The 26,177-nt window shown below is 42.4% G+C and overlaps 1 protein-coding gene across 1 annotated transcript; it reads right to left on the reverse strand.

Annotated features, from left to right (window-relative positions):
* Positions 1–1,007: 1,007 nt before the first annotated feature.
* LOC144689734 (calcium/manganese antiporter SLC30A10-like) lies at positions 1,008–25,346 on the reverse strand. Its single transcript, XM_078557091.1, has 4 exons — positions 24,732–25,346; positions 24,191–24,265; positions 14,374–14,613; positions 1,008–4,438 (listed from the first exon to the last, which is right to left on the reverse strand). The coding sequence occupies exons 1-4, from the start codon at positions 25,171–25,173 to the stop codon at positions 3,945–3,947; spliced, it is 1,251 nt and encodes a 416-aa protein (XP_078413217.1). The 5' UTR covers positions 25,174–25,346; the 3' UTR covers positions 1,008–3,944.
* Positions 25,347–26,177: the final 831 nt, after the last annotated feature.

Below are 26,177 nucleotides of genomic sequence, written 5' to 3' on the forward strand. Positions count from 1 at the left end.
TACCCACACCTACATTGTTAAATTCTTTCAACAATAATATTGCCTCCAACAATTTTTTCATTTATATTGCATTGGTAAAGAACTCACATTTTTACAGCAGGTAGCTTTATTCTCCCGATAGGAGTAACATTTCAAAATAAGTACATATATTTGCAAATGCTTATAAATTTCAAATATCACTTTTAAACTAACCCAAACTTGTCTACATTTTTGAGGATCATTCATTCATTAACAGTGTAATAACAACAAACAGTAAAAGCAGAATATAATCATTAGCATTTATACAGGATGACCATTTTCACAGCATATACACAGCACCATCTTTATTGCAGCGCATTAACTACAAAGAGAAGTAACAGGACAGAAGGAATACATTTCCACAAGAATTTTAAACCAAAATTGACAGTATTGAGAATAGTTACAAATCACAACATTTGTTAATTAAGGCAACACAAAGCAGTAATTTGAAATTTGATGAAGATTTTACCCATTAAAAATTGAATCCCTATGAGCATTTCTAAATCACCAGCAAATGAAGTGACCATTTATCTGACTGCACACATACATGCATGTTTTGTTTTATATTCGTTCATGGCATGTGGGCGTCGTTGACTAGGCCAGCATTTATTGCCCATCCCTAATTGCCCTTGAGAAGGTGGTGGTGAGCTGCCTTCTTGAACCGCTGCAGTCCATGTGTTGTAGGAACACCTACAGTGCTGTTAGGGAGTTCCAGGATTTTGACCCAGCGACAGTGAAGGAAAAGCAATATAGCTCCAAGTCAGGATGGTGTGTGACTTGGAGGGGAACTTGCTTGCAGGTGGTGTTCCCATGCATCTGCTGCCCTTGTCCTTCTATGTGGTAGAGGTCACAGATGTGGAAGAGGCTGTCAAAGGAGGCATGGTGAGTTGCTGCAGTGCAACTTGCAGAGGGTACACACTGCTGCCACTGTACGTCTGTGGTGATGGGAGTGAATAATTATTGTGGTGGATGGAGTGCCAATCAAGTGGGCTACTTTTGTCCTGGATGGTGTCGAGCTTCCTGAGTGTTGTCAGAGCTGCACTCATCCAGGTAAGTGGACAGTATTTCATCACACTCTTGACTTATGCCTTATACATGGTAGACTGGCTTTGGGGAGTTAGGAGGTGAGTCACCTGCCACAGAATTCCAGCCTCTGACCTGCTCTTGTAGCCTCAGTGTTTATATGGCTGGTCCAATTCAGGTTCTGGTCAATGGTAACCCCCAGGATGTTGATAGTGGGGAATTCAGCAATGGTATTGCCATTGAGTGTCAAGGGACGATGGTTAGATTCTTTCTTGTTGGAGATGGTCATTGCCTGGCACTTGTGTGGCATGAACGTTACTTGCCACTTATCAGCCCAGGCCTGAATATTGTCCAGTTCTTGCTGCATTTGGACATGGACTGCTTCAATATCTTAAGAGTTGTGAATGGTGCTGAATATTGTGAATCATCATCGAACATCCTCACTTCTGACCTTATGATGGAGGCAAGGTCACTGACAGTGAAGATGGTTGGACCTAGGACACTACCCTGAGGAACTCCTGCAGTGATGTCCCGACACTGAGATGATTGACCTCCAACAACCACAACCATCTTCCTTTGTGCTAGGTATGACTCCAACCAGCGGAGAGTTCTGTCCCTGATTCCCATTGACTTCAGTTTTGCTAGGGTTCCTTGATGCTACACTCAGTCAAATGCTGCCTTGATGTCAAGAACATTCTCCCTCACCTCCCTCTTGAGTTCAGCTCTTTTGTCCATGTTTGGACCAAGGCTGTAATGGATCAGGAGCTGAGCAGCCCTGGTGGAACCCAAACTGAACATCAGCGTGGAGGATATTGCTGAGTAAGTGCCAATTGACAGCACTATTAATGACATCTTCCATCACTTTGCTGATGATCGAGAGTAGACTAATGGAGTGGTAATTGGCTGGGTTGGATTTGTCCTGCTTTGTAGACTGAAACAAGTATATTTCTACTGCAATCTTTCATGTTCAAAGTTACCAAAGAAGCATAGAGTACAATTTGAGCATCTAGTTTAAATTCTGGGGAAATGAAGGAATCCTCCTTGATCACTTTACTGATTTCTGCCTTCCTAATGTTTTTTTACTTTACACTTTGGCAGCAGGTTAAAAAATGTTTTCTTAAGTGTGCTACCAAGTTCTGTTGACAGAGAAGCAGAAGAAAGACTGTAGCAAAATTTTAGAAATTGTGCCTTGTTTCTACAACTGAAAAACAAGCCATTTTAAGCCAGACTACATGTCGAAACAAAGCTGGAGTATAAAACAAAGCAGAGAGAGAGATAAGAATAAAAGACATCCCACCAAACCTGTTCCTTTCACATACCATTCACCCTTATACAGGCGACATGACATATGTAATCACTTGAGTGAAGATTGGAAAACATCTCTCTCCATTTCCCTCCCAAAAAGGTAATCAGGCAAAACTTCAGCCTTACAACGCAACTCCATTTTGAAGGTGTTTGTTTATTGATTAAATGTTTTTGCTGGAGTCTGTTACAAATATGCATTTCTTTCAGAAGGAAAAACTCCAATCCTTAGCCTCGCTTTAGGCTTGTTCACTTTGTAATTTTTCACCGCATGAAAAAAAAAATCACAGAAATTACATTTATGACTCTTGTAAGAACATTATTCCAACCACGTGCTCCTGGCATGAGTGGCAGTACATATTAAGAAATTGTACACGTGATTTGTGGCATATGCTTCTGGTGATAAAACTGTAACATTCACAGCATATAAAAAGGATTCACACAACTGCAGTAAATGTGGCTTTCAGTGGTCAGTTCATAATTATAACTAGAAATAAATCAGAAATTACTAAATAAAATCGCCCTCAGGATTTATAAGGGCATATAAGGCAGAATTCTGAGAAACTGCTTAGACTCCCAAGACATGCCCCTTTGATATAGAGGTGGAAGAATAATTTGCCACTAATTACTCCCCAAGCAAACCCACCAACATCACTGGAATTTAAAGGAATGCTTTGGTCAGAATAGAACCCTAGTGAAACTTGGTCCTAGGCTCCCGTCCCAGATGAAAGCTCCTTTTCTGCCCTCTCCTAACCTGTGTATTTTGATCACTTAGGGTCTACTCAGCACTGAATCAATATTACCTCAATGTCAGGAATTGACTGAATGAGAATCATGGTTAGGAATGAAGCCAAGACCCACCACTTAATGACAGCAGCGTAACATATTGTAATTAAGGAGACACGTGTGGCAACAGAAAGTCCAAATTCATGCAACACCTTTTTTAAATAATAAAGAACACAGATAAGCAATCGGACTGTTGCACGCCAGGCAAATGCATTGGAAGAAGCAGCCTGTATGAAAATAGCACTGCTTTACAATTGTGTCAAAAAGCAATCACTTGGTACTTGATCAAGGTACAAGATTGTGCAAAGGAAATCTCAATTACTGTGGTTCGATGAAACTAAAAAAAATTTAAATGATTTTTTTCCTTGTTTTGAAAGCAATGGTCAATTCCAGGACATCTGACACCAGTGTCAAAGCTAGACATTTCATGCAACTGAAATTAAAAAAAGCTAAGGAATTCACTCAGGTTTAATGTATAATTTAGTTATTTTGCAAGAGCTAAATCTTAGCTTATCGGTTTTCGTCAATTTAACATTCATATGGCAATTTGCCATTTAATTTCAATGTTTACAAGGACACAAATAAAATCACTTTTGTGAGCTGTATTTAGCTTGGCAAACTCATTTCAGACTGATTATAATGAGGAAGTCGAAGGTTAGCTAAGTGTAACTCAAACTCATTAACAGAGGAGGACCTTATTGATCTGTACCCTTCTGTTGCGGACTCAATTTTTATAACAAGCATAATCTATGAGTTTACCAGTCCTAAATTCAGCTTCAGTGCAAAATCTGACATTTTTTGCATATAAAATAAACTCATATTGACGTACTGTGCAAATGCAAAAGCCCATTCGTGGCTTCCTTTTTTCCTTCCTGCATGTCTTTTGCTATCAGATTGTAAGGTGGAAGAATGGAAAGTTCTTCTGCATTATCTTCTGCTGCATTGTTACTCGTGTGGCCATTGCATGAGGCCCCTGGAGGATTGTCACGCATCTCTATGTAGCCCTCTGCATCAAGGTCGTAGTCTTTTGGTGGGATGCAGCACATTTTATTCTCACATTCCCTTAATATACAAGGGGAGCTGCACATTAGGACGGACTCAGTCATTCCATCAAAAAACTCTGCCTGGATGGTGACAGAGTGAATTCCTGCATTGTGGAAGATCTCACGTATCTGTAATGCTGCCGTTTTATAGCTGGATGGATCCAGGCATTTCACATGAAGTGAAGCAATATTCTTACCTCCGGCCAACTCCCATATATGGAGTTCATGGATCCCATGCACTCCATCAATTGAACATAATTTTTCATCTATAAAGTATGGGAAATGGAATTTTAGGATTTGTTCAATTAACAAAAATAGCATATAATTCAAAATAAGGTTATTGTAACTTTATACTTCTGAACTTAATGTTTAGAGCTACATTTACTGCCTTACAGCCTGGCAAGGCCGGCCTTGTAATTGACTGGCCACCTAGCTATTGTACCAGAATCCTGGATATCCAGTAGAAAAAGAAGCAAACTTCAATTTTAGTATTCTTGACACTAGATTTGACCAGTTTCCTCAAAAGAACATCTGAGTCTCTTAGAAAGGAGAAAAACTAGTCGGGCATGTCCAGCTGGGCCAACCCAGAGCGGCATCAATAACAGTCATGGAAAAGCCGACTGTTACACCCTCCTGATGGAAGAGGAATGCATAAGTTGAAAAGCAGCAGGTAGGTGGCCTGAAATAAGCATGTAGAAATTAGCTCATCGGATCCTGTATTATGAAAAGATTAGTTCTAATAAACATATTAACTTTGTAACCTTTGCACTTTCAGTGAGGTGATAAAAAGCTTAATCACAAGCTTGAACTAAGAAGAGAACCAATGCATTTCCTGTACCAACAGTATATGATTTCTGATAATCCAAGACTGAAATATTAAGCTAACTTTAAACCTGTTTTATTCAGAACTAATTATTTAATTGTGTTTTTAAATAATTTGATTTAAAATACACCAACTGTATTATCTCACTACACTTCACAATCTAATTGTAGTTACACTGAACATTTTTAGATTTTGTGTTGAAATAGGAGTTGATTAAATCAGAATACACAATCATGTTCAATTAGCTAAAAAATTTCAGTTTCAGCAAAAATATTCTCGCAAGATTCGCAGCCATTAGCTAAAAGCAAATGTTCTTCCCCCACCCACCTCCCTTCCCCTCTCCTGTAGATACAATCTCCTGTTTGGCTACATTTCCTTGGCATCAGCAGCCCCCTAGTACTTTGCACTCGTGGCAATACTTCAACATCACCCATTTTACACCCATACTGAAATTGAAAATTCCAAGGTCCTTCAGGGTTAATCATAAATACAGGGAGCAAGCCTTCTGTATCTGCCACCACTCTGTAGTAGGCATTGCAGCCATTAACGTGCAGGGAAAATCATGGAGAAGCTCACAACGCTCAAGGAGAAAACCTGGCAGCAAAATATGTTTAAGCAATACAAAACTTAAAATTAATTCATTAATACTCGTGATTCTACAGCACCTTATCATGTTGAATTGCCTTAAAGCAAAGTAATTAATTACTTTGGGATTACAGGGATCTATTAGACAGGCAAACACAGCAGCCATTTACCTCCACATCACATAAAAAGAAATAGGATGAATGATTAGTTTAATAGTGTGCGAGGGAGAAGTCTTGGTCAGTATAATGGGAGAGTTGCCTACTCCTCTTCGAATTGTGCCATCTGATGAAGAAAATCAATCAAATCACTGGATGCTATCTCATCCAACAAGACAGCACTCTCTCAGTACTGCACATCAGCACAGTCTAAAATATGAGTTCAAACCCACAATCTTCTGACCCAAACGTTAAGAACGCTATTAACCAATCCAAACTAATACACAATAGCTGTATGGACTTAGTAAAGTTAACAAGTGGAAAGTGGCAGGATATGCTTTTCAGTGTTAAATCTATCACATGAATGTTGCCAAAAGGACATATCTGCCATTTTTTTTCCAAAGTGAAGAAAGCATCAGTTATCTGAAGCTAAACACGTGCAGGAGTCAACAATGAAATAATAGATGGGAAATAGTAAGAAAATAATCCCTTTTGCTAATTGGAAAAACTGGGAAATGAGGCCTTGATGCACCTGATGTAATGTGATAACTGAAAATTTAAAAACCGAGATGGATAGTTTTTTTTAGCTGGGATATGGAATCAAGGCAAATGGAGCTAAGGTACAAATTAGTCATGATCAAACAGAATGGTAGAATAGGCTTGGGAGGGTGCTGAATGGTCTACTCCTATTTCTCTATTCTTATCTTGATGACCAGTGGAAATGCATTGCTTCCAAGTATCAAGCATGGCTTAATTAATAGCACAATTGCCTTTGACCTAAAGTTGGTGGATGCAAGTGCTGCTCCCATGACACAAGAACAAAAATCTAGTCTGACACTCCAGTGCAGTGCTGAGGAAATGCTGCACTGTTCGAGATGTCACCTTTTGGATGAAGCATTAAATTGAGGCCCTGCTCTGCTTTTGCGAGGGGATATAAAAGATCCCACGGCATTATTCTGAAGAAGAGCAGGGAAGTTATCCCCAGTGCCCTGTCCAAAATTTATCCTTCAAATGACTTCACTAAAATAGCAGATTATCTGATTATCATCACATTGCTGTTTGTGGGAGTTTGTTGTGTGCAAATTGACTGCTGCTTTTCCTACAGACACAACTGTGACTGCACTTCAAAAATACTTCATTGGTTGTAAAACACTTTGGGATGTCCTGAGGTCATGATACGTGCTATATAAGTGTAAGTCTTTGGGAGTAAAATTCAATACTTCCCAAAAGCAGGAGATAGACTGTAATGCACAATTAACCTTCACCCATTGAAACGGATGCAGACAACCCGCCAACTTCGTGGCTACTCACCTCAGCAGGGGGCCCAAGTTTGAGCAAGCTAGAACTACTTAAAGCCGGCCTGCATTTCTGAAAGGGGAGGTGTATTTTGACCAGATGAGGATTTGGAACTGTCTAAGGAAGAACAATGAATTATGGTGCAGCAGGAGAAGAGCATGTTCCAAGGTTGATGCTATACTGGACACCTTGGTGATGGATATGGCGAGGTGGAGAGACGTGATCTATTTACAGGGGCCATGAGGCTCTGCAAGCAAACTTTCTGAAGGCAACAGGATCAGATAGCCATGGTGGACAATGCCAGTGATCGAGCCTCAAGGGTCTAGATGCAAGAAATTCAATGACCTTACACAAATGGCCAAGATCAATGAATTCAACTTAAAATGCCATATCCTGCCAATTGCATCTCTAACTTCATACCATGGACAATGCATAACATTCCTGACACTTACCTACCAATAATCTTTATGAATCACAACTCATTCCTGACATACATAGCTTCACCTAACCCTCCACACACAGGGCACTGCTGCAGGTTCATACTCACACAGTTCACAGCTTGCACACACTGCCAGCTATTCAACCATGACAGCCATATCATCCAAACACATTGTACCGAACTCACTGACCCATCTATCTCTTGCATAAGAGATAGGTGGTACATAACTGCAGGCAACAGCACCTAACTGGCAGGGGTGAGAAGTGACTGCAAATCCTTACCCCCAAGGAGGAACTGGTGTTCACCATCATTGCAGTGGCTGAAACCATAGAAGATGACAGCATCCTCATACCCAATCTTCCTTTTCTCAACCTACTTCCCCCTCATCCCATAAACTCTTCTCAGTTCCATGCTGCAGTGTATATGTGCACCTCTTGTTTTTCCCCCTCCTCTCACCACAACTCTACCCTTGTACCTTTCTTCTTTCTGATACCCAACAACTGCAACCTGGCCAGGCAATGGTGGAAAAGCAGGGAGACAGTGAGAAAAAGAAACACCATCACTCCCTCTCACACTGACAGTCACCAGATCAGATGCTGATGCCAGAAGCACTTTAGAGGATAGCATAGAGACAGGATCTCTATGTGATGAGACACCAGGCACTGGTGGCCTGCAACCAGGGCAGGGGGCAAGGGTAGTGCAGGTGCCAGCTCGCTAGAGGGTGAGATTGTACATTTGTTTACATGCTGCAAAAGACTCAGATGAGCACTTCTTCTATAAGAGAGGTCTGATGGATAAGCAAAGTGGATTGCTGGATTCATTGGGAAGGCTACGGGAAAGCCTGTGCACAATGTCAAGGAGCATGGAGGAATCCAGCACCAACTTGCAGAGAGCTTTGCACAGAGTTCGGAGCCCATCTTTTCCAGCATGGAAGTGGTGGCCAACTCCATTAGCATAATTGCGGATCAAATTATGATATAGTTATGGTGGTTGATGTTTCCGTTTTCAGTGCAGCACATGCAGAAGCCACCCAATATCTTGGAGCTTTAGAGGAAACTCAGACCGAAGTCATGCAAGGTCAATTTGCTGTCATTTAAAAAAATTCATTCCTGGGATGTGAACACTGCTGGCGAGGCCGGCATTTATTGCTCATCCCTAATTGCCCATGAGAAGGTGGTGCCAAGCTGCCTTCTAACCGAGTGGCTCGCTCAGCCATTTCAGCAGGCAGTTGAGAGTCAACCATATTTCTAAGGGTTTGGAGTCACACATCAGCCAGCTCAGGGAAGAACAGCAGATATTCTTCTATAAAGGACATTCATGAAACAGATAGATTTTTATGACAATCCAGTAGTTTCATGATTATTATTACTGAGACTAGCATTTTATTCCAGGTTTATTTGAAGCTCGGACTGTTGCCTTCATGTCTGTAGGTATCAGCAGTCGCACAGGCTTGCAGGGTGGTACAGCAGTCCAGCCATCTATCCTCCAACAGATTATTAGAATTGCTGAGGTATCGCCCCAGAGGAATGGCAATGGCTTCACACGTCACAAACCTGCTGTCCTTTCTTCATAGGACGGCATTTGTCCTCCCTTCACTGCCACTCCATCGGTGCCCTTGTTTTTACCCATCAGCTAGCCAGCCTCACTGCTGCCGCTCATGCTGAGATGATGCAATCCAAAGTCAGACCATTGAGGCCCGAAACTGCTCAAGGTCATCCTGCAATGACATCTGCAGTGTCCCGCACTCAAAGTCAGCAACCTTCCATCAGCCATGCTGCAGACATTGGGCTAACTATGCACAGGAGCACTAGGACACCCAAAGACTCATGGAAGACAGACACTAAGGGGATATGCAAGGGTGATTAATTTGTTTTTGTATGCAATATGGTGTGGTTTGATTTATTAATTTGGTCTGGTATGTTTATTTTATGATATCTTTTATCTTTGCTTTGCGGACAAGCAGGAACTGTGATGATCAGTGACTGAGGGAGGAAAAGGTGTGGAACTTTTGGTAAAGGGGCAGTTGGGTTGTATTTAATGGTATCGCACTGATGGCTCTTCCTTCTCCTGTTCCCCCTCGGCTGGTCACCATGAAGCTGGTGGCAAGGGCTGTGCCTTCATGATGGCAAAGTTGTGTAGGATGCAACAGACCACCATGAATCTTGAAACCCACTCTGCTGCACACTGCAGGTCTCCTCCTGAACGGTCCAGGCTGTGGAAATATGGTATCAACACACCAATGGTTTCCTCTAACATATTTCATGTGACAGCACTGTTTGCATTATATACATGCTGCCTATGTGTATGCAGGTTGCACATGAGAATCATGAGCTATGTCATCAAAGGGTAGCTCTTGTCACCCAGTAGCTACACTCTGGTTTGTCAAGGTAGCTCAGACACAGATGGCACTGCAGGCTACCACAGAATGAAGGCATTCTGATTGCTGCCAGGATATCGCGCATTGACACGCATGGCTCCCAACCTATGGCCACGCATTAACTGGATGGAAGGAATCCCTTTCAGTTGTAGTATATATTAGCTTTGACATACAGCACCACAGAGCAACCTGTGTATAATCAATGATAAGCTGCCCTATGGAGAAGCCTACAATCCTCACAAAGTCACAAGTTCACTCTGCCTGCTGCTCCCTGGCAAAAAAGAATGAAATGTTGTCGGCCTGCTGGGAATACAGAGTCTCCGTGACCTCCCTTATGCAATAGAAGACAGCAAACTGTGAGATATTACAAAAATCTCCAGCTCCAAACTGGAAGGAGCCAGGCACTTTAAGGTTCATTGCCGCAATTACCATGACAGCCACTGGCAGTGCAGGCCTTGGTCTGCTCTGAGTTTGCAGTTGTGGCTGCAGCAGGTAGCAGATTTCAGTGAGGACGTCCTTACTGATGCAAAGACATTTGACCCACTGTTCCTTGTTAAGGTTCAGGTAGGACCTGAATTTCTCCCTGAATTCCCTAGGTGGATATGGCCTCCTAGCTGAGAGCACTTCTTCCTTTCCTTCTCCTCCTCGCTCTTCCAGTAGCTTGTCCTGTTCTGTGTCACCTCTGCTTATTCTCCGCATCAGGCTACAGTCCTATGTCTGGCAGCAAGTGGTTTCTGCAAAATCCTTGAAGGCAGGACCAAGTCCTTCAGCACGTACCCTCCTGTTTACTTTAACAACTTTAACAAATTCTGAAAATCACCAAACACTTCTATAATCACAGCAAGAACAAATAAAAATTGATCGGGCACTAATCTGAAAGTAGTTGATGATCCCTTTAAATAGTGTTGTGGGGGTTCCTTCCTTCTGCTGATCGTGTGTCCAGCTGTGCGTGTTTAAGAGATGGCTTAGCTGGAATGTTGAGCTCCAAACTAACAGGCTGGCGTCAAATCAGTATTACACGCTGATTGACATCCCGATCTGCTAACTCTGCACACATCCCATCCTCCCTGTGTACGCCTAACACACTAACCAAAATAGTGTCCAGTGCACCTCACCCCAGAAGAGTCCATGTGCCCTTTTAGAGGTAAAATGACCTCTATAGTGCCAAAACAAGGGTGCTGAGGAGCCAAATTTCATGGCCTTTCTTTCTTACTTTCGTTGCAAATGGTTCGCTGTGCCTACGGATCTTTGTGGGACCAGCACACCTCATTGCTAAGTTTGAACCTCCTCAGCCTCCATGCCTCTGTCAATTCTGCATAGCTGAATCTATTGCAGTAGATGCATTGACTGGGATACCCGCTGCAGTTCGTGAGCCTCCAATGCCCTTTGAGCTGCTGCACCTCCTTCTTTCCCTCATTCAGTATGCCAAGCAATGGATACTACGCCCATGCTTAGGCAGAAAACTAATGGTACTCACTGTCCTTCTGATACAATTGTTAACAGGTCTGAACGTCTATAAAATACTTACCTTTTATGTGCCTTCATTGTTGCACATGCAGTACTGACTGTCTTAACAATGCCTTAGGTTCAACTGTCTTTTTTTCCAACTTTTGGAAGAGGAGAGAGGGAGAAGAGAAGGGAGTGGAGGGGGGGAGGAGGGGAAGGGTGGGGGTGGGAGGGAGAAGGGAAGGGCGGGGAAAGAAAGGGAAAGGGGAGTGGGAGGGGAAAGAAGGAAGGGGATGGGGAGAGGAGGGGAAAACCGCTTGTTCATCAAGTCCAATTAATAAGCTGTCTCACAGACTTGCTTCAATGTGTAAATCGAACATAGCATGGATTCTCCCACCTCAAGGCTTATGGAAGGGGTTTTTAATACCCCTTTGCCCCAGCCCTGTCAGTAGTCACTCCAACTACAAGGGAGAGCTCAGTATATCCCTCGTTCACTGCCAGTCTAAGTCAATGGAGCACTTTTACTCCCCTAACCATGGAACTGGTTTCACCTGGAACCTATTTTATTTAGGCTGCTGGGTTACAAAGGTATATGCCAATCCCACCAGGGTATTCTAGAAGAACCCTCCTAAATTTGGGACGGTACCGCTAATAAAATAACAGACACCCTTTCAAAGCTAAAGCTTACGTAACAGGTTTTTATCACCATTTTCCACTTAGGGTGAATTAAGGCAGTGGATGTCCTGAGGTACCCACGGATCAAGAAAATTTGCACCAGAAACCAGCTTATTAGCCCTCCTATTGTTTCAAAACTAATTAACACATCAGGGAACATGCTATTGCTGCCTTAATACTTGTAGCTCTATATTCAAACATCAATACAATGTCCTGCAAAAATGGAAACAAGAACATTCTAAACTAAACAAGGAAAATTCACAATATTAGTGAATGAATCCTGTCTTATATCATATCTTCAAGGACATCCGAAATCACTTTGCAGGCAATGAATTATTTTTCAAGTGCAATCACTGTTATTATCTAGGCAACATGCCAATCAATGTGTACATACAAACTGCAAATGAGATGAATAGCCAGCAAATCTATTGTGGATGGTTGATGGAGGAATATTGGTTAGGCCACCTGAAGACTTTCTTGCTCCTCAAATAGCAGCATGAAATTTTTTCTATCCACCTTGGAGTCGTATTTGATCCTGAGATGAGCTACCACCACATATTTGTACTATCATTAGGACTGCCCATTTCCACCTCTGTAACATCCTCCAATTTCACCCATTTCGGCTCACCTGCTGCTGAAACCCTCATTCAGGCCTTTGTTATCGCTAGACTTGACTATTCCAATACACTCCTGGCTGCTTTCCCACAGTCTGCATCATCCAAATGGTCACCCAAAACTCTGCTGCCCATGTCTTAACTCTCTCTAAGTTCCGTTCGTCAATCACCCCTGTGCTCACTGGCCTAAGTCAAGGAACGTCTTGATTTTAAAATTCTTTTCCTTGTTTTCAAATTCCTCCATGGCCTTACCCCTCCCCGATCTATATAATCTCCTCCAGCCCCACTACCCTGCAAGATATCTGGGTTCATCTAATTCTGGCCTCTTGAGCATCCCTAATTTTAATCACTCCGCCACTGTTGGCCGCACTTTCAATTGCCTAGGCCCCAAGCTTTAGAATATCCTCCCCATACCTCTCCACCTCTGTACTTTGCTTTCCTCATTTAAGACACTCTTTGAAACCTGCCTCTTTGACCAAGCTGACCTAACATCTGACCTAATCATCTGACCTAATATTTCTGTAAGTGCTCAGTGTCATATTTTGTTTTGAAATGTTCCTGTGAAGCGCCTTGGGGAATTTCATTACATTAAATACAATGTACGTTGTTGTTGTAGACAGACAGGCAAGGTCTCCATTTCATGTCCTACCCAAAAATCAGCACCTACAAGAATGCAGCACTCCTTAAGTCCTACACTAAAGTGCCACCCAAGTTTACATGCTTAACTCCTGGAGTTGGCCTTATATGACAAGCTTTTGAAATTTCAACAATTAATTCACATTGACACTAGAAAATTAGAAGGAAAAACAGAAAGAACTTTACCACTTCCCACTTATGCAACTATTACAGCAAACTAATGGTGAATTTCCCTTTTACACTCACTCAAATAGGCTGCTGCTCAAATGGTACTCTTGAGACAGTTTTTAATCCCCATAGGAATTATGTATAAACCTCCCTATGACATTTCGTGCCATTGCTTTAGCAACCTTTCTCATGCATGCTGGTGGATTAAAATGTTATTGAACTCTTGTACAAAGGGCAAAATTCTGTTCTTCTGTGAAAATTTACCATTTTTCTTTGTACTAAACAGAAACCAAACAAAATTACATTATTAGAAATCATTCACATTAAAGTCCAAGCTCTCACAATTTTGTCAATTACAGAAGAAAATAATCATTATTTGTTAAAAGAGAAGAATCACCTCAAAATGCTCAAGTGTAGTTTTTGCAGGAAATGTGAACATCATTGCACTAATAATTTGGACTTAAATTGAGACAATATAACTGGAGTTGATTATGCTGGTATGCGGACCACAAAAGATGAGTTAAATAATGTAATCCTCTAAAGTGACTGCTGAACTGTAGATGTTATATTAATATAAACCCAGTTAAGGCTTTTTTCTTGTAATTCCGAAACAAAGTTCCCGTACTATTTGAGGTGATCACTTTGATAACCATGTTAGTTTTGCATGCATGTAATTAGAAAAACAAAGTTGTATTAAACATACAATTTTATGTTCCTGTTCATTTAGTCATTTCTGGTGAGACAAGAAACAAGGAGTTTTCAATCAATGCTGCATTTACTCAGGGTATTGGCAGAATATTTCTTTAATGTTTTTTGAGCTGGTTTAATGTCAGGTAACTTGCAGCAGATTAAATATGGCATGAAGTATTAAACCCTAGGCATACAAAGTCATTTCCTTATGTATGAGATATGGATCTCCAATTTTAACAAGAGCTCCAATCCATGACACATGTTAATTAAGCTTACATAGTAAACAGATTAGCTTACCCAAATCGTGAAGTTTGATCCCTTTGGGTACCATCTGGAGCAGAATAATTGCTGTTTCTTTTATGAGTGGGAAAGCAGATGATAGAATTATTATAACCATGATGACTGTCAGACTTGGGTCTACATAGCATTCCCAGTTACAGATTTCATTTTCATCAAGTGGAAGTAGATAGAAGATAGTAGCAGCAACGACCACCACGACAGAACCCAATGCATCGCCCATTACGTGTAGAAGCACACCTAGAAAATAAGTATTTATTAGAGACTTAATTCTTATGAAGTACAATAAAATCAGTGTGCGTCACTAGCCAGCAATTGTTGTTAATCTAAACTGGCTCCCTCCCCTTACAGTAATGTAATTATAGTCCAAGATAGTTTTACCCTAATACTGTATGTAAGACAAAGTCATGGATCAGGAAATATTATTGAGTCATTGAAGCTTGTCTTTCCAGTACATCGACTCATCCAGTCTGCCATTCAATTTCATTTTGAACTCATACAAAGGGTGGAATATTAATGTGGGTGAGCACATAGGTTTGGGTACAGTTGGGGCATAAGGGTAGGGGGGGGGAGTAGCAGGGCAAAATTCGGCAAAAATGTGAGTTAGTCAAAAAGGTAGCTCCAACTCAAAGGCTTCCATATTTAACTTGATGGGTTCTCAAAATTCCCACATTTTTCATATCATCAACAAGGATAAGGCTTTTGGACTTTTATGGCAGAGGACCCAACTGCTGGGTTAAGTATAGAACCCTGCAGACAGGAGGCTAGGATGAGAGGAGACAGAATACGCATTCTTCCCTTTAAAACAATCAACCCAGAGAAAGACTTCATCTTACACGAAACTAAAGCCCATCAAAATCTTGCATAAATAATCGCTACTAACTACTAAGGCAGAAGGCCGCAATCAATGCAATTATGCGAACCTATCAATATTCCACATATACAATGGCTTTCAGTTCAAGACTAGTTACAGGGGCAGGAAGGCAATGATAAACATCATGCGAGCCCATTAAAAACAATGAGACAACAATCACCTGAAGAAGCCCAAATCAGACAAAGAACTAACCTTGATTTGGTTTCACATAAGAAATTCAAAAAAAACAGTATAACTGGGCCACCAGTTACAAAGGTGAAGCTGTGACAGAAGGGTGAGCAGTTTTGAAAGCTGACAAAGGAGGGCAAGCAGTTTTTGGAGCGGTTAAAAACAGAGTTTAAGCAGGTAGAGGTAGCTCAGCCAAGCGGAGGGAGGAGATCTGGAGGTTTGCAGGCCCGCAGGCAACATCATGGCGAGGGGCACGGGGTGGCAGGCTCAACCGAAGACAACAAGGCCGTAACCACAGCCCTCCACGAAGATCGACCACCCACAACCCCGCCCTCCATCCAACTGAAGAACCTTCGCAGATTCCACAGACCAGGACCACGTGGGGACGGCAGGCCCCAGAGGACACAAAGAGTGTACCCCAAAACTGCAACCGGCTTACCTGGCTGGATTTCGAACTGTCAAGGAACCCTGGTTGGTAAGCATGATCCCTGACCTCTCCTAGTTCAATTTAGTTAGGTTTTGGGGGTGGGACAAGGGTAAGGGGATTAGTAGCATGATTTTCCCTCGTTATGCCATGTGTTCCCCATTCTTAACTAAGCGTACTTTGTAGGTCTGTATAATCTCAGTGTACTCCTAATGTTACAAATTCATTTGTGACTTCAATAAACCCAGTTTTTTTCTTGCACCAAAACCAGTTGTCTGCTGCACTTTGTCACAATCCCCAAATAAGTCCAAGGTCTAGAACCCAGGGAGTGGGAGCGATTCGGACCACTCAGAAGTCAGAGGTGAAGCTGACACACACCACTACCCCCTACAAACTGCAGTATGTTAGGCAGTGTGAGAGCAAGCCCCTCAGGGAAGACGGGCTGTCAATTTCATTATGTTAAGTGCTCAATTACAGCACTATTAACGTGAGTGCCGGACTTTAACTTTGGCTCCTGGGCTTCTTGGAACTCACAAGTGAAATCAAGGTGAGAAGACAGCTGCACCTGAGGGGACTGAAGCCATGGCAGGGAAATATGGCATGATGTACGGAGCACTCACAGCTGCTCTTCTACCTGCTTGTGCTAAAGAGGTTTGTTCGCTGTGACTGTGCTGAGAGGTCACTTTGCACATGGTGTCATCTAGCCTTGGAGGTCCAGAGATCTGATCTGCACTTTGGTGATCATTTTAGCAAGGGTTCTGCTTAAACCATCTTACTTTGGAATTCAAACGAGGACCAAGATGACCACCAATGGAACCAGCAGGAGCGTCTTGAGCAGCAGGAACTGCACCTGCAACAACCTGCTGTTCACAGACCTGCAGTCCACGGGAGAGGGGAATCAGCAGAGGGATGCAGCTGACTGGAGGCCAGACCCAGTGCTGGCAGAGGATAAGCTTCGTTTTCATGTCAGAAAATAGTGTTTTAGGAGGCTCAGGCTAACCCATCAGGTGAAGGCAGACATTTGCAACCTGTTGGAATAAGACTTGCTGCTGACTGGACCTGGTGGCTGCTCTTTATCAGTGGTTGTCAAAGCCACCACATCCCTCAACCTTTTCGCCTCCAGATCCTTCCAGTGCTCAACTAGAGACGTTTGTAGGATCTCACAGTCAGCAGGTGAGATCGATGGCTTGTTTGTCAGGGCTGGCAATTATGGCAACTTCACCTACGATGAGACCAGCCAGAATGAGCAGACGCTTGGGTTTGCAGCTCTGGTTGGCTTCCCACAGACGCAGGGCAGGAGCACTGTACACATGTGGCAATTAAAGCACACACATTTGCAAGGGTTTCTACAATGTGCAGCTGGTGTGCAACCACAAAAGATCTTTCTGCAGGTGTATGCAAGTTTTCAAGGCAGCTGCCTTGATAACTCTGTCCTGCAGCAGTCCACCCTCCGAGCGTCTTAATCCCTGGAAGCAGAGTAACTGGCTGGCTCCTTGGCAACAAGGGAGACACACTTAAAACGTGGGCAGGAGTGCTGAGGGTGAAGAGACTCGCTGCCCAGTAATCTGGGAAAGGGAGAGTGAGTGAGTGTGAGGGAGAGAGAGTGAGGGTGTGGGAGAGAGAGTGTGAGTGAGTGTCAAAGAGGAAGAGTAAGTGAGTGTGGGAGAGAGAGTGAATGAGTGTGAGAGAGAAAGTGAGAGAGTGAGTGTGGGAGGGAATGTGAATGAGTGAGTGTGGGAGAGAGAGTGAATGAGTGAGTGTGGAAGAGAGGGTGAATGAGTGTGGGAGAGAGAGTGTGAGCGTGGGAGAAATAGATAGAGTGAGTGTGGGAGAGAGAGAGAGTGAGTGAGTGTGCAAGTGTGTGTGTATCTGACTCACTCACAGTCTCAGGATTCTCACTCACCATCACTGCCCCCATACCAACACACAATCATACCCACTCACACAGTGGGTGAGGATGAGTGAGTGAGCATCAAGAGAGTGAGCCAGACAGATGCTGTACCTCCCACGCTCTAATGTCAATCTTTATTAATTGCTCCTTTTTTAATTAACAACTTATTGCTTTATTTTTGCTCGTCAAGTTTTCTTTTCTTCATACCCTCAACTTTATTTTGAAATTGATATTTAATGTTGTGCCAAATATTATCTTTCTGAAATGTGCTCATTGGCCCCTTGAGTGAGAAAAAAATAGAAATGTGCACCCCCCCCACACCAAAGTGAAAAGGTTGGTCAAGTTTGCCGTAGACATTTTAAAGAAATTACAAATTTTCTTTACTGTACTGTCTTTGGGTCAAAGGTTGTCGCAGTCCCACAAACGACAGTGAGGTCAATGATCAGATAATTTGTTATAGTGATGTTGGTTAAGAGATAAATGTTGACCAAGACACAGCTCTTCTTATATAGTGCCAAAGGAATTTTAGATCTACCAGTGAGGGCAGACAAGAACTTGGCTTAACATTAGATGCAATACATGGCACTGCCAACAATGTAGCACTCCCTCATTATTGCACTGAAGTGCTACCTTGGATTACGTGATCAAGTCTTTGGAGTGTTATAATGGAACACAATGGCCTGAACCTTGCGTTCCAAGGTCAGGCGCACACCCGACCCAAATGCACGTAAAATTGCACGAAAATACCTCAGGTGTGCGTCCTGACGTCATCACGCACGGTGCAATATTGAGGTCGGCGGGTGCACGCGGGAGTCAGAGCAGCGCCTGCGACAATTAAAAGGCCGATTAAGGTCATTAAAAAGCCAATTGACCGTGATTTTCCGTTGCCCGTGCGATTTCTAGCTCGTTGCACAGGCAAAACGGATGGGCGGAATGCACGTTTTAATCATTTCCTCACCCAAGAGTGGGATAAAATCTCCACTAGGATATAAAATAAAAAGAAATATCTGGGGACAGCATTTTTATGAGGTATGCTTTCAGGTGCTTGATTGGGCTGCATTGACATTTTTTGCAGCGTTTTTATGCACCTGCAGTGTCGTCAGCGCCCGCCATCTTCCCGCCCCCACATCAGCACTGGACATTTCGGCACGCGTTTCGTGCTGACTGGCTGTTAATTGGCCAGCCAGCCAGTGTGAAATCGCGGTCAGGGGCCCATTTCCCAACCGCTCCCAGGCCCACCAATCGTGCAAAATTCAGGCCAATGTATTTTTTCTGCAAAGAAGAAATGTTCCATTTTCCCATTAATGTTATCCCTTACTCTAATATATATGAAACGCAAAATAAAAACAATGCAAATTCCAAATAGATGCAAAAGGAGAGAAACTGCTTCATTCCTACCAGATTATACCTATCACTGACATTCAGGAAGGTCCAAAGATAGCAGAGAAAGTATTGCACTCAAATGATACAGTGGATACAAATTTTCAGATGTAATATTAATCTTAATCACCACAAAAGGATAAATGATCATGTTACACAATCCTAGGATTTCAACCTAGAACATTCTAGCCCCTGTCAAAAGCTCAATCATTTGAACTCCCAGCGTACTGAGAAGAGTGGAGATGGGGAAAATTAGTAGGTTTGGATTCCATATACCTTAAATTAGAATACGCAATCTAAACCTATTAATTTTCACTTCTGCACTGCCTGGAAGTGTGGTGGAAGCAGGTTCAATTGAGGCATTCAAGAGGACATTGGATGATTATTCAAATAGAAACAATGTGCAGGGTTACGGGGAAAAGGCAGGAGATTGGCACTAAGTTAAAATGCCCAGAGAGCCGGTGCAGACACAATGGGCCGAACGGCCTCCTTCTACATCATAACAATTCTTTGATTCTCCATTTATAATATAGCTCAAATTACATTTCATGAATAATAAATGTTTTATTAAACTATTTCAAAACATCAACTTGTTAAAATAGGTGTTAGCTTAACATGGCTTGAAGTAGCATAACATTATGTGTATAATAATATAATAAAAACTGTTCAATTATTATCACCTTAGCAGTCTGGGAAAAAAATAGACCTCATTCACCACATTATTACAAAAGAATTTCTCTGATTCATTTTTTAACACTATTATCAAGCTGCTTTCACTTTAGTCTGTTTATCTCACTGGTGTCACTGAAGAAGGCTCTTGAGGACACCGGAAGCACATCCATTTGATCTAAGATAAATGAATAAAATTGATAGTGCACAAAGGAGTCCAGATGGAAATTCCCCAGAGGTTCACAGCTTACTTCTAAAATGAGATTACAAGAAAGTACTATGGCAACCTCCTTAGGCAGTTCAACAGTTCAGTCTGCCAGTTAACTTTTAGGCAACAATGTTAAGATGGCATGTTCCTTTAATCTTCATATGTCATCACATATTTTAAGGGAGTTCAAAAAATCTTCACTTGCTTCTTTACCTACAAAAGGTGAGGCGTATTAAAAGTAGTCATGCAACAAATGTATGTCACATGATCATGATAAAACTGACACGTGTTTTTCTGGCCTTTCTTGTACTCTGAACTTAAAGAGAAAATTCTTCTCTGTAACACTGTAGAAAAAGTATTCCCATTGCTCATAATCCAGTGAGTAGCTGACCCATACAAACCAGAAAGATCCAAAGTACAATCCTTGGTCTATGATATGTTAGCAGGTCTCCACTGAAATATTGATATGAGTGTTATAATTGATCAATGTCCCTGAGAAACTATCAAGGATTCTAATTCCTGTTTATTATTCATTGATGGCTGCTGGGAGAATATGGATATCAGGTAGAGGCAGGATCAGGCTCAGCTGTGATGCCCCTAAGGTAAATTAACCAACTGACATTTACTGTCAATATTCAAATGGGTATAAAGGCCTCCTACATGAGGTATTGCAGACCAAATGATGCTTGTAGAAACATATTCCTGTGAGAAGTTACTGACTTCAGGAGAGGTTGGAGGGGAAAAATTTGCTTATTACTTATCTAAACACAAAGATTGAGCAGAATTCACAGAAAAGCAAAGTTGTACATTAATTTGGCTGGAGTCGTACCTAGCACAAAGGAAGATGGTTGTGGTTGTTGGAGGTCAATCATCTCAGTTCCAGGACATCACTGCAGGAGTACTTAGGGTAGTGTCCTAGGCCCAACCATCTTCAGCTGCTTCATCAATGACCTTCCTTCCATCATAAGGTCAGAAGTGGGGATGTTCGCTGATGATTGCACAATGTTCAGCACCATTCATGACTCCTCAGATATTCAAGCAATCCATGTCCAAATGCAGCAAGACCTGGACAATACCCAGGCTTGGGCTGACAAGTGGCTTAACATTCCTGGCACACAAGTGCCAGGCAATGGCCATCTTCAAACAAGAGAGAATGTAACCATCGCCCCTTGATGTTCAATGGCATTACCATCGCTGAATCCCCCACTATCAACATCCTGGGGGGGGTTACCATTGACCAGCATCTGAGTTGGACTAGCCATATAAATACTGTGGCTACAAGAGCAGGTCAGAAGCTAGGAAGCCTGCGGTGAGTAACTCACCTTCTGACTCCCCAAAGCCTGTCCACCATCTACATGGAACAAGTCAGGAGTGTGATGGAATCTCTCCACTTGCCTGGATGAGTACAGCTCCAAAAACACTCAAGAAGCTTGACACCGTCCAGGACAAAGCAGCCCACTTGATTGGCACCACATCCACAAACATTCACTCCCTCCACCATTGACGCACAGTAGCAGCAGTGTGTACCATCTACAAGATGCACTGCAGAAACTCACCAAGGTTCCTTAGGCAGCACCTTCCAAACCCACAACCGCTACCATTTAGAAGGACAAGGGCAGCAGACACATGGGGAATACCACCACCTGGAAGTTCCTCTCCAAACTGCTCACCATCCTGACTTGGAAATATATCACCGTTCCTTCACTGTCGCTGGGTCAAAATCCTGGAACTCCCTCCCTAACAGCACTTTGGGAGTACCTACACCATGTGGACTGCAGCAGTTCAAGAAGGCATCTCACCACCATCTTCTCATGGGCAATTAGGGATGGGCAATAAATGCTGGCCTAGTCAGTGACACCCACATCCCGTAAATGAATAATAAAAATTGTCTGAGAAATGGAAATGTAGTTGTTCCTCAGTAAGGGGTCCTCTTCCAAGGTTGGGTTCAGGCACACTGTTGGGCAGAGTCTTCTGCGCTACATTTAATCCAGGAGCGTTTTGACTCTTACAGCAAGTGCCACTTGGCCACTCCTTACAACTCAAAATTGAGCATAAAAACTGTGAAAAGTATTAAAAATGAAATGGTTTCGTATGATGGAAACTCAATGGATTTCATTCTAATAGTGGCAGTGAACCTGTTAGTTTATTGAAAATGTGGTGCAGCTGCATTTTTGTGTTACTGCAGGCAAAACCGGTATTGCAATAGATATGTATCACACTTAACTATGGACTGTATTTGATTACAAACTGAATAAAAATGTATTATTTTAGGATATCATATCTGGCTGCACAGTTAAATTACATGTTCTAAATATGGTCTAAAACTGTTTGGGTGAATTCATTAAAAGTAGCCTTGCATAGATAATGAATAATCACAAAATTAATGTCAAATTAGATACATATTGGGATTCAAAGTAATATTTGCTAATACAGCATCAGGAATTTGTACAGTATGAAACAGAAAATGCTGGAAGTACTCAACAGGTCAGGCAGGATCAGTGGAGATGGAACAAAGTTAAGGTTTCAGGTTGATGACCTTTCATCAGGTCATCAAACTGAAATCTTAACTCTGCTTCTCTCCACAGATGCTTCCTGAACTGCTGAGTTTTCCAAAATTTCCCATTTTTATTGCGGGTTTCCAGCATCCACAGTATTTTGCTTCTGTGTTGTTTGTACATTATCAAATGTGTTATGATCCTGTTAGGAACCATTAATGTTTAAGGAAGAATCCCAAATACCCAGTAATTAACCAACAGAGCTACGCCACAAGATATCATGTTTTTGAACAAAAATAAACTTTATCGTATACAAAAAGAAATTAAACAAAGCAAGCACACAAACTTAACGGCATAGTGTATAAAGACTTATGCTATAAACTCACCCCCCACTACGAGTTTGGTTATCTTCCAAAATCTTTAACGTTCATTCATTTTCCTCGGACCAACTCAAAAGGTATATGCTAAGATAAAAGCAAAATACTGCGGATGCTGGAAATCTGAAACAAAAATAAAAATAGCTGGAAAAAACTCAGCCAGTCTGACAGCATCTGCGGAGAGGAATACAGTTAACGCTTTGAGTGCAAATGACTCTTCTGATCGTTCTGATGAAGAGTCATTCCACTCGAAGCATTAACTGTATTCCTCTCCACAGATGCTGTCAGACCGACTGAGTTTTTCCAGCTATTTTTATTTTTGTTTCAAAAGGTATATCACCGCTCTCTGGAATTAATTCTGATTTCTCTTCAGTGTTCCAGCTATTCCCCAAGGTATAAGATTTCATGGGGGTCCTTCCATTAATTTTTGGCAAAGTGACCCTCCAACATTCCTTTAAAACCTCTCAACGACTGGGTTCCACAGCTCAAGCTCAGGCCTCCCTGCGACTCCTGTGCAGTGGCTAAAACATCAGAAAACATCCTTGGTTTCCAATAGCCCGCTGCTATGGTTTCAAACAGCATCCAACCGGATTACTTCCAGAACTCCAACTGCAACAAGGTTAACTGCCTTTTATTGAGGATTACTGTGGATTTCTTCCTTTAGCTTCCAGCTAAACAAATCTTCCAGTCGTTTTTCCCCTTAACAACTTTGTCTCATACCAAATACCAGCAGAAAGTAGTTGAGACCAAAACATTATATGCTTTCAAGAAGGAGTTAGATATAGCTCTTGGGGCGAAAGGGATCAAAGGGTATGGGGAGAAAGCGGGAGCAGACTAGCATTTATTCTAGGATAAAAGCAAAAAACTGCGGATGCTGGAAATCCAAAACAAAAATAAAAATACCTGGAAAAACTCAGCAGGTCTGACAGCATCTGCAGAAAGGAACACAGTTAAGTTTCGAGTCCGTATGACTCTTCAACAGAACTAAGTAAAAATAGAGAGTCTATGTTTACTTTGCTATGGCTGAGTCTCTTGCCCAAACCCTGTGAAAAAAAATGTACGCTGTTGTGTCCTACATGTCTAATATTAAATATCTGAAAAAAGGGGGTTAAGAGAAGTGGGAAATGATGTAATTGTACTTAATTCACATTATTCATCAACTAAGGATTGCTAGGGGAGGGCTGGTGGCACACTGTCACGAACAAATCTGAAGCTGCATTCTCATTGCAGAGTTTAAGTAAACTATGGACAGTCGAAGTGTTGGAGTAAAGATGCACTGCACAAACCCGTCACCCTCACGGCGGCTATGACATTCCCTGCCATTGTGTTACCTCGAATATTTAAAGCCGATGCAGTTGTTGGCGCTTTGTCTTCTCTTTGTTCTCCTATGCCGGTTGCCAAGTAACCTAAAAAAAACCACAAAATTCGATGATCAGACATCCTCTTTGGAAATTAGTTGGAAGCTCAAGAGCTCTCAAGATAACCAGGCATTAATACGACACTGAACATTACTCATGCAGAATAAAATATGCTCCTATAAAGGATCATAATTATGCAAGATATGTTGCAAGATGACTGCAAAACTACAACCAGTGAGACAATGTACCAATATATAAATGGTAGTGGTATTAAATGCTTATACAATGGACTGGTCGATATGGGTGGCTGTTCCATACTAGGGCGTTTCACTTTGCAGGAATCACATTGTTGCCATAGTCTGCAATTTGTACTGAAAGCTAATTCGTGAGCTAAATGCAAATACAAATCCTTATCATCACAAACACTTTGTTCAATTTGACATTAAACATCGCCGGCGCGATTGCCCACAAGGCGGGGTTAATGTTTTTGTCTTGAACAAGGACCCTCAGTCACCTGTAGGACTGTTCGAGATTTTTTTCTTGAAGCAACAGTCTTGGAAGAGGATCAGGCCGATGATGTTCACCGCCAGTCCCAGAGCTCCCACGATCAGCACCAGCTCTACGCCGTCTATCCTCTGCGGTCGGATCAACCTGATGACCGCCTCGGCGAAGATGGTGAAAGTCAGCGCTGCCAGGAAGACGGCGTTGGCCAGCGCGCCGACCACCTCGGCCCTGACAAAGCCGTAGGTGTTCCGGTGGTGCCGCTGGATTTTCGAAACGTTGGCCGCCGTCAGCCCGATGAGCAGGGAGATCAGGTCGGACAGCATGTTGAAGGAGTCCGACACCAGCGCTATGGAGTTGCCCATGTGCCCCGACACCAGCTCCACCACGAAGAAGCCGGCGGTTATCACCAGCATGAAGACCAGGCGGCAGTTCCTGCCGGTACACCTCCCCATGCTGGTAGCTGGAAGCGGCGGCGACAGGCAAATGTGGCGTCTTGTGCAGCCAAAACAAACATCAATCACCCCTGTACGGCAAGTCAGGTGTTAGCCAGCTTATTGATTGTGCTTGTATCTATCTAGGGTTTTGCATTATATCTACATCCAGCCCAAACCAGTAAAGTAACATATGCCTAACGAGGTTAAATTGGCGCGGAGCATGGGTGAGTCCACCTCAAACAACATTCCTCAAGGCCATCATTGCTCTAAAGCAAATCTTCTGATGATTTTGGGTTTTTTTTTTATTTGTCAGTTTACAGCTGTACTTTCTCCCTAAACTTCTCGACAATTTTTTTTACTGTTAAGAAAACCCAGTCTTCTACCAATTACATCCTTAGAGATTCTGACAATGGAATAACATGTGATGCCCACCACATTGTTTTTGAAAAGCTAATTGTGTCTAAAACTCAAATTGATTTATAGGTTGAATAATAGTGAAGCAGTAAAAAAAAAACTAACAGTGCAATACTTACAATAATTAAACATATCAACAGAAAATGCTGGAAACACTCAGCAGGTCAGGCAGCATTATTGGAGAGAGAAACAAGAGTTCCAGGGCGGGGTTTGCTTTTGGACATCATTAGCAGCGGGTTCAGAGGCAAAGAAAGCGGCAACATAATGGAGAGAACCATTGGGCCGGTTTTCCCACTTGTTTCTGCCTCCGAGCACTTTTCCTGGGTCCGGGCTGCGATTAATGTCGGCAAGCTACTTGCCGGAGGTGGGAAGCCAATTGAGCTAGTTGAGGAGGGAGCATTGTATTTTTATAGCGCTTTTCACTTCTGTCAGACATCTCAAAGCGCTTTACAGCCCATTAAGCACGTTTCTAAGCCATTGATGCAATGTAGGAAACGCAGCAGCTCACAAAAACAGCAACGTGCTAATGACCAGATCATTTTCTTGTGATCTTGTGAGATAAATATTGACCAGTGAGAACTCCCCTACTCCTTTTAGAAATAGTGCCA

This window comes from Cetorhinus maximus, chromosome 14 (assembly GCF_964194155.1).
Source record: "Cetorhinus maximus chromosome 14, sCetMax3.hap1.1, whole genome shotgun sequence".
NCBI classification, from domain to species: domain Eukaryota; kingdom Metazoa; phylum Chordata; class Chondrichthyes; order Lamniformes; family Cetorhinidae; genus Cetorhinus; species Cetorhinus maximus.

What these genes read in the sequence shown, in the direction of transcription:
- LOC144689734 (XM_078557091.1), bottom strand. Translation starts at nt 25,173, where the DNA reads ATGGGGAGGTGTACCGGCAGGAACTGCCGCCTGGTCTTCATGCTGGTG. An exon ending in AATCTCGAACAGTCCTACAG is followed by an intron (nt 24,266 to 24,731) that starts GTGACTGAGGGT and finishes GGTTTTTTTTAG; the next exon opens with GTTACTTGGCAACCGGCATA. An exon ending in GATCAAACTTCACGATTTGG is followed by an intron (nt 4,439 to 14,373) that starts GTAAGCTAATCT and finishes CATACTTTATAG; the next exon opens with ATGAAAAATTATGTTCAATT.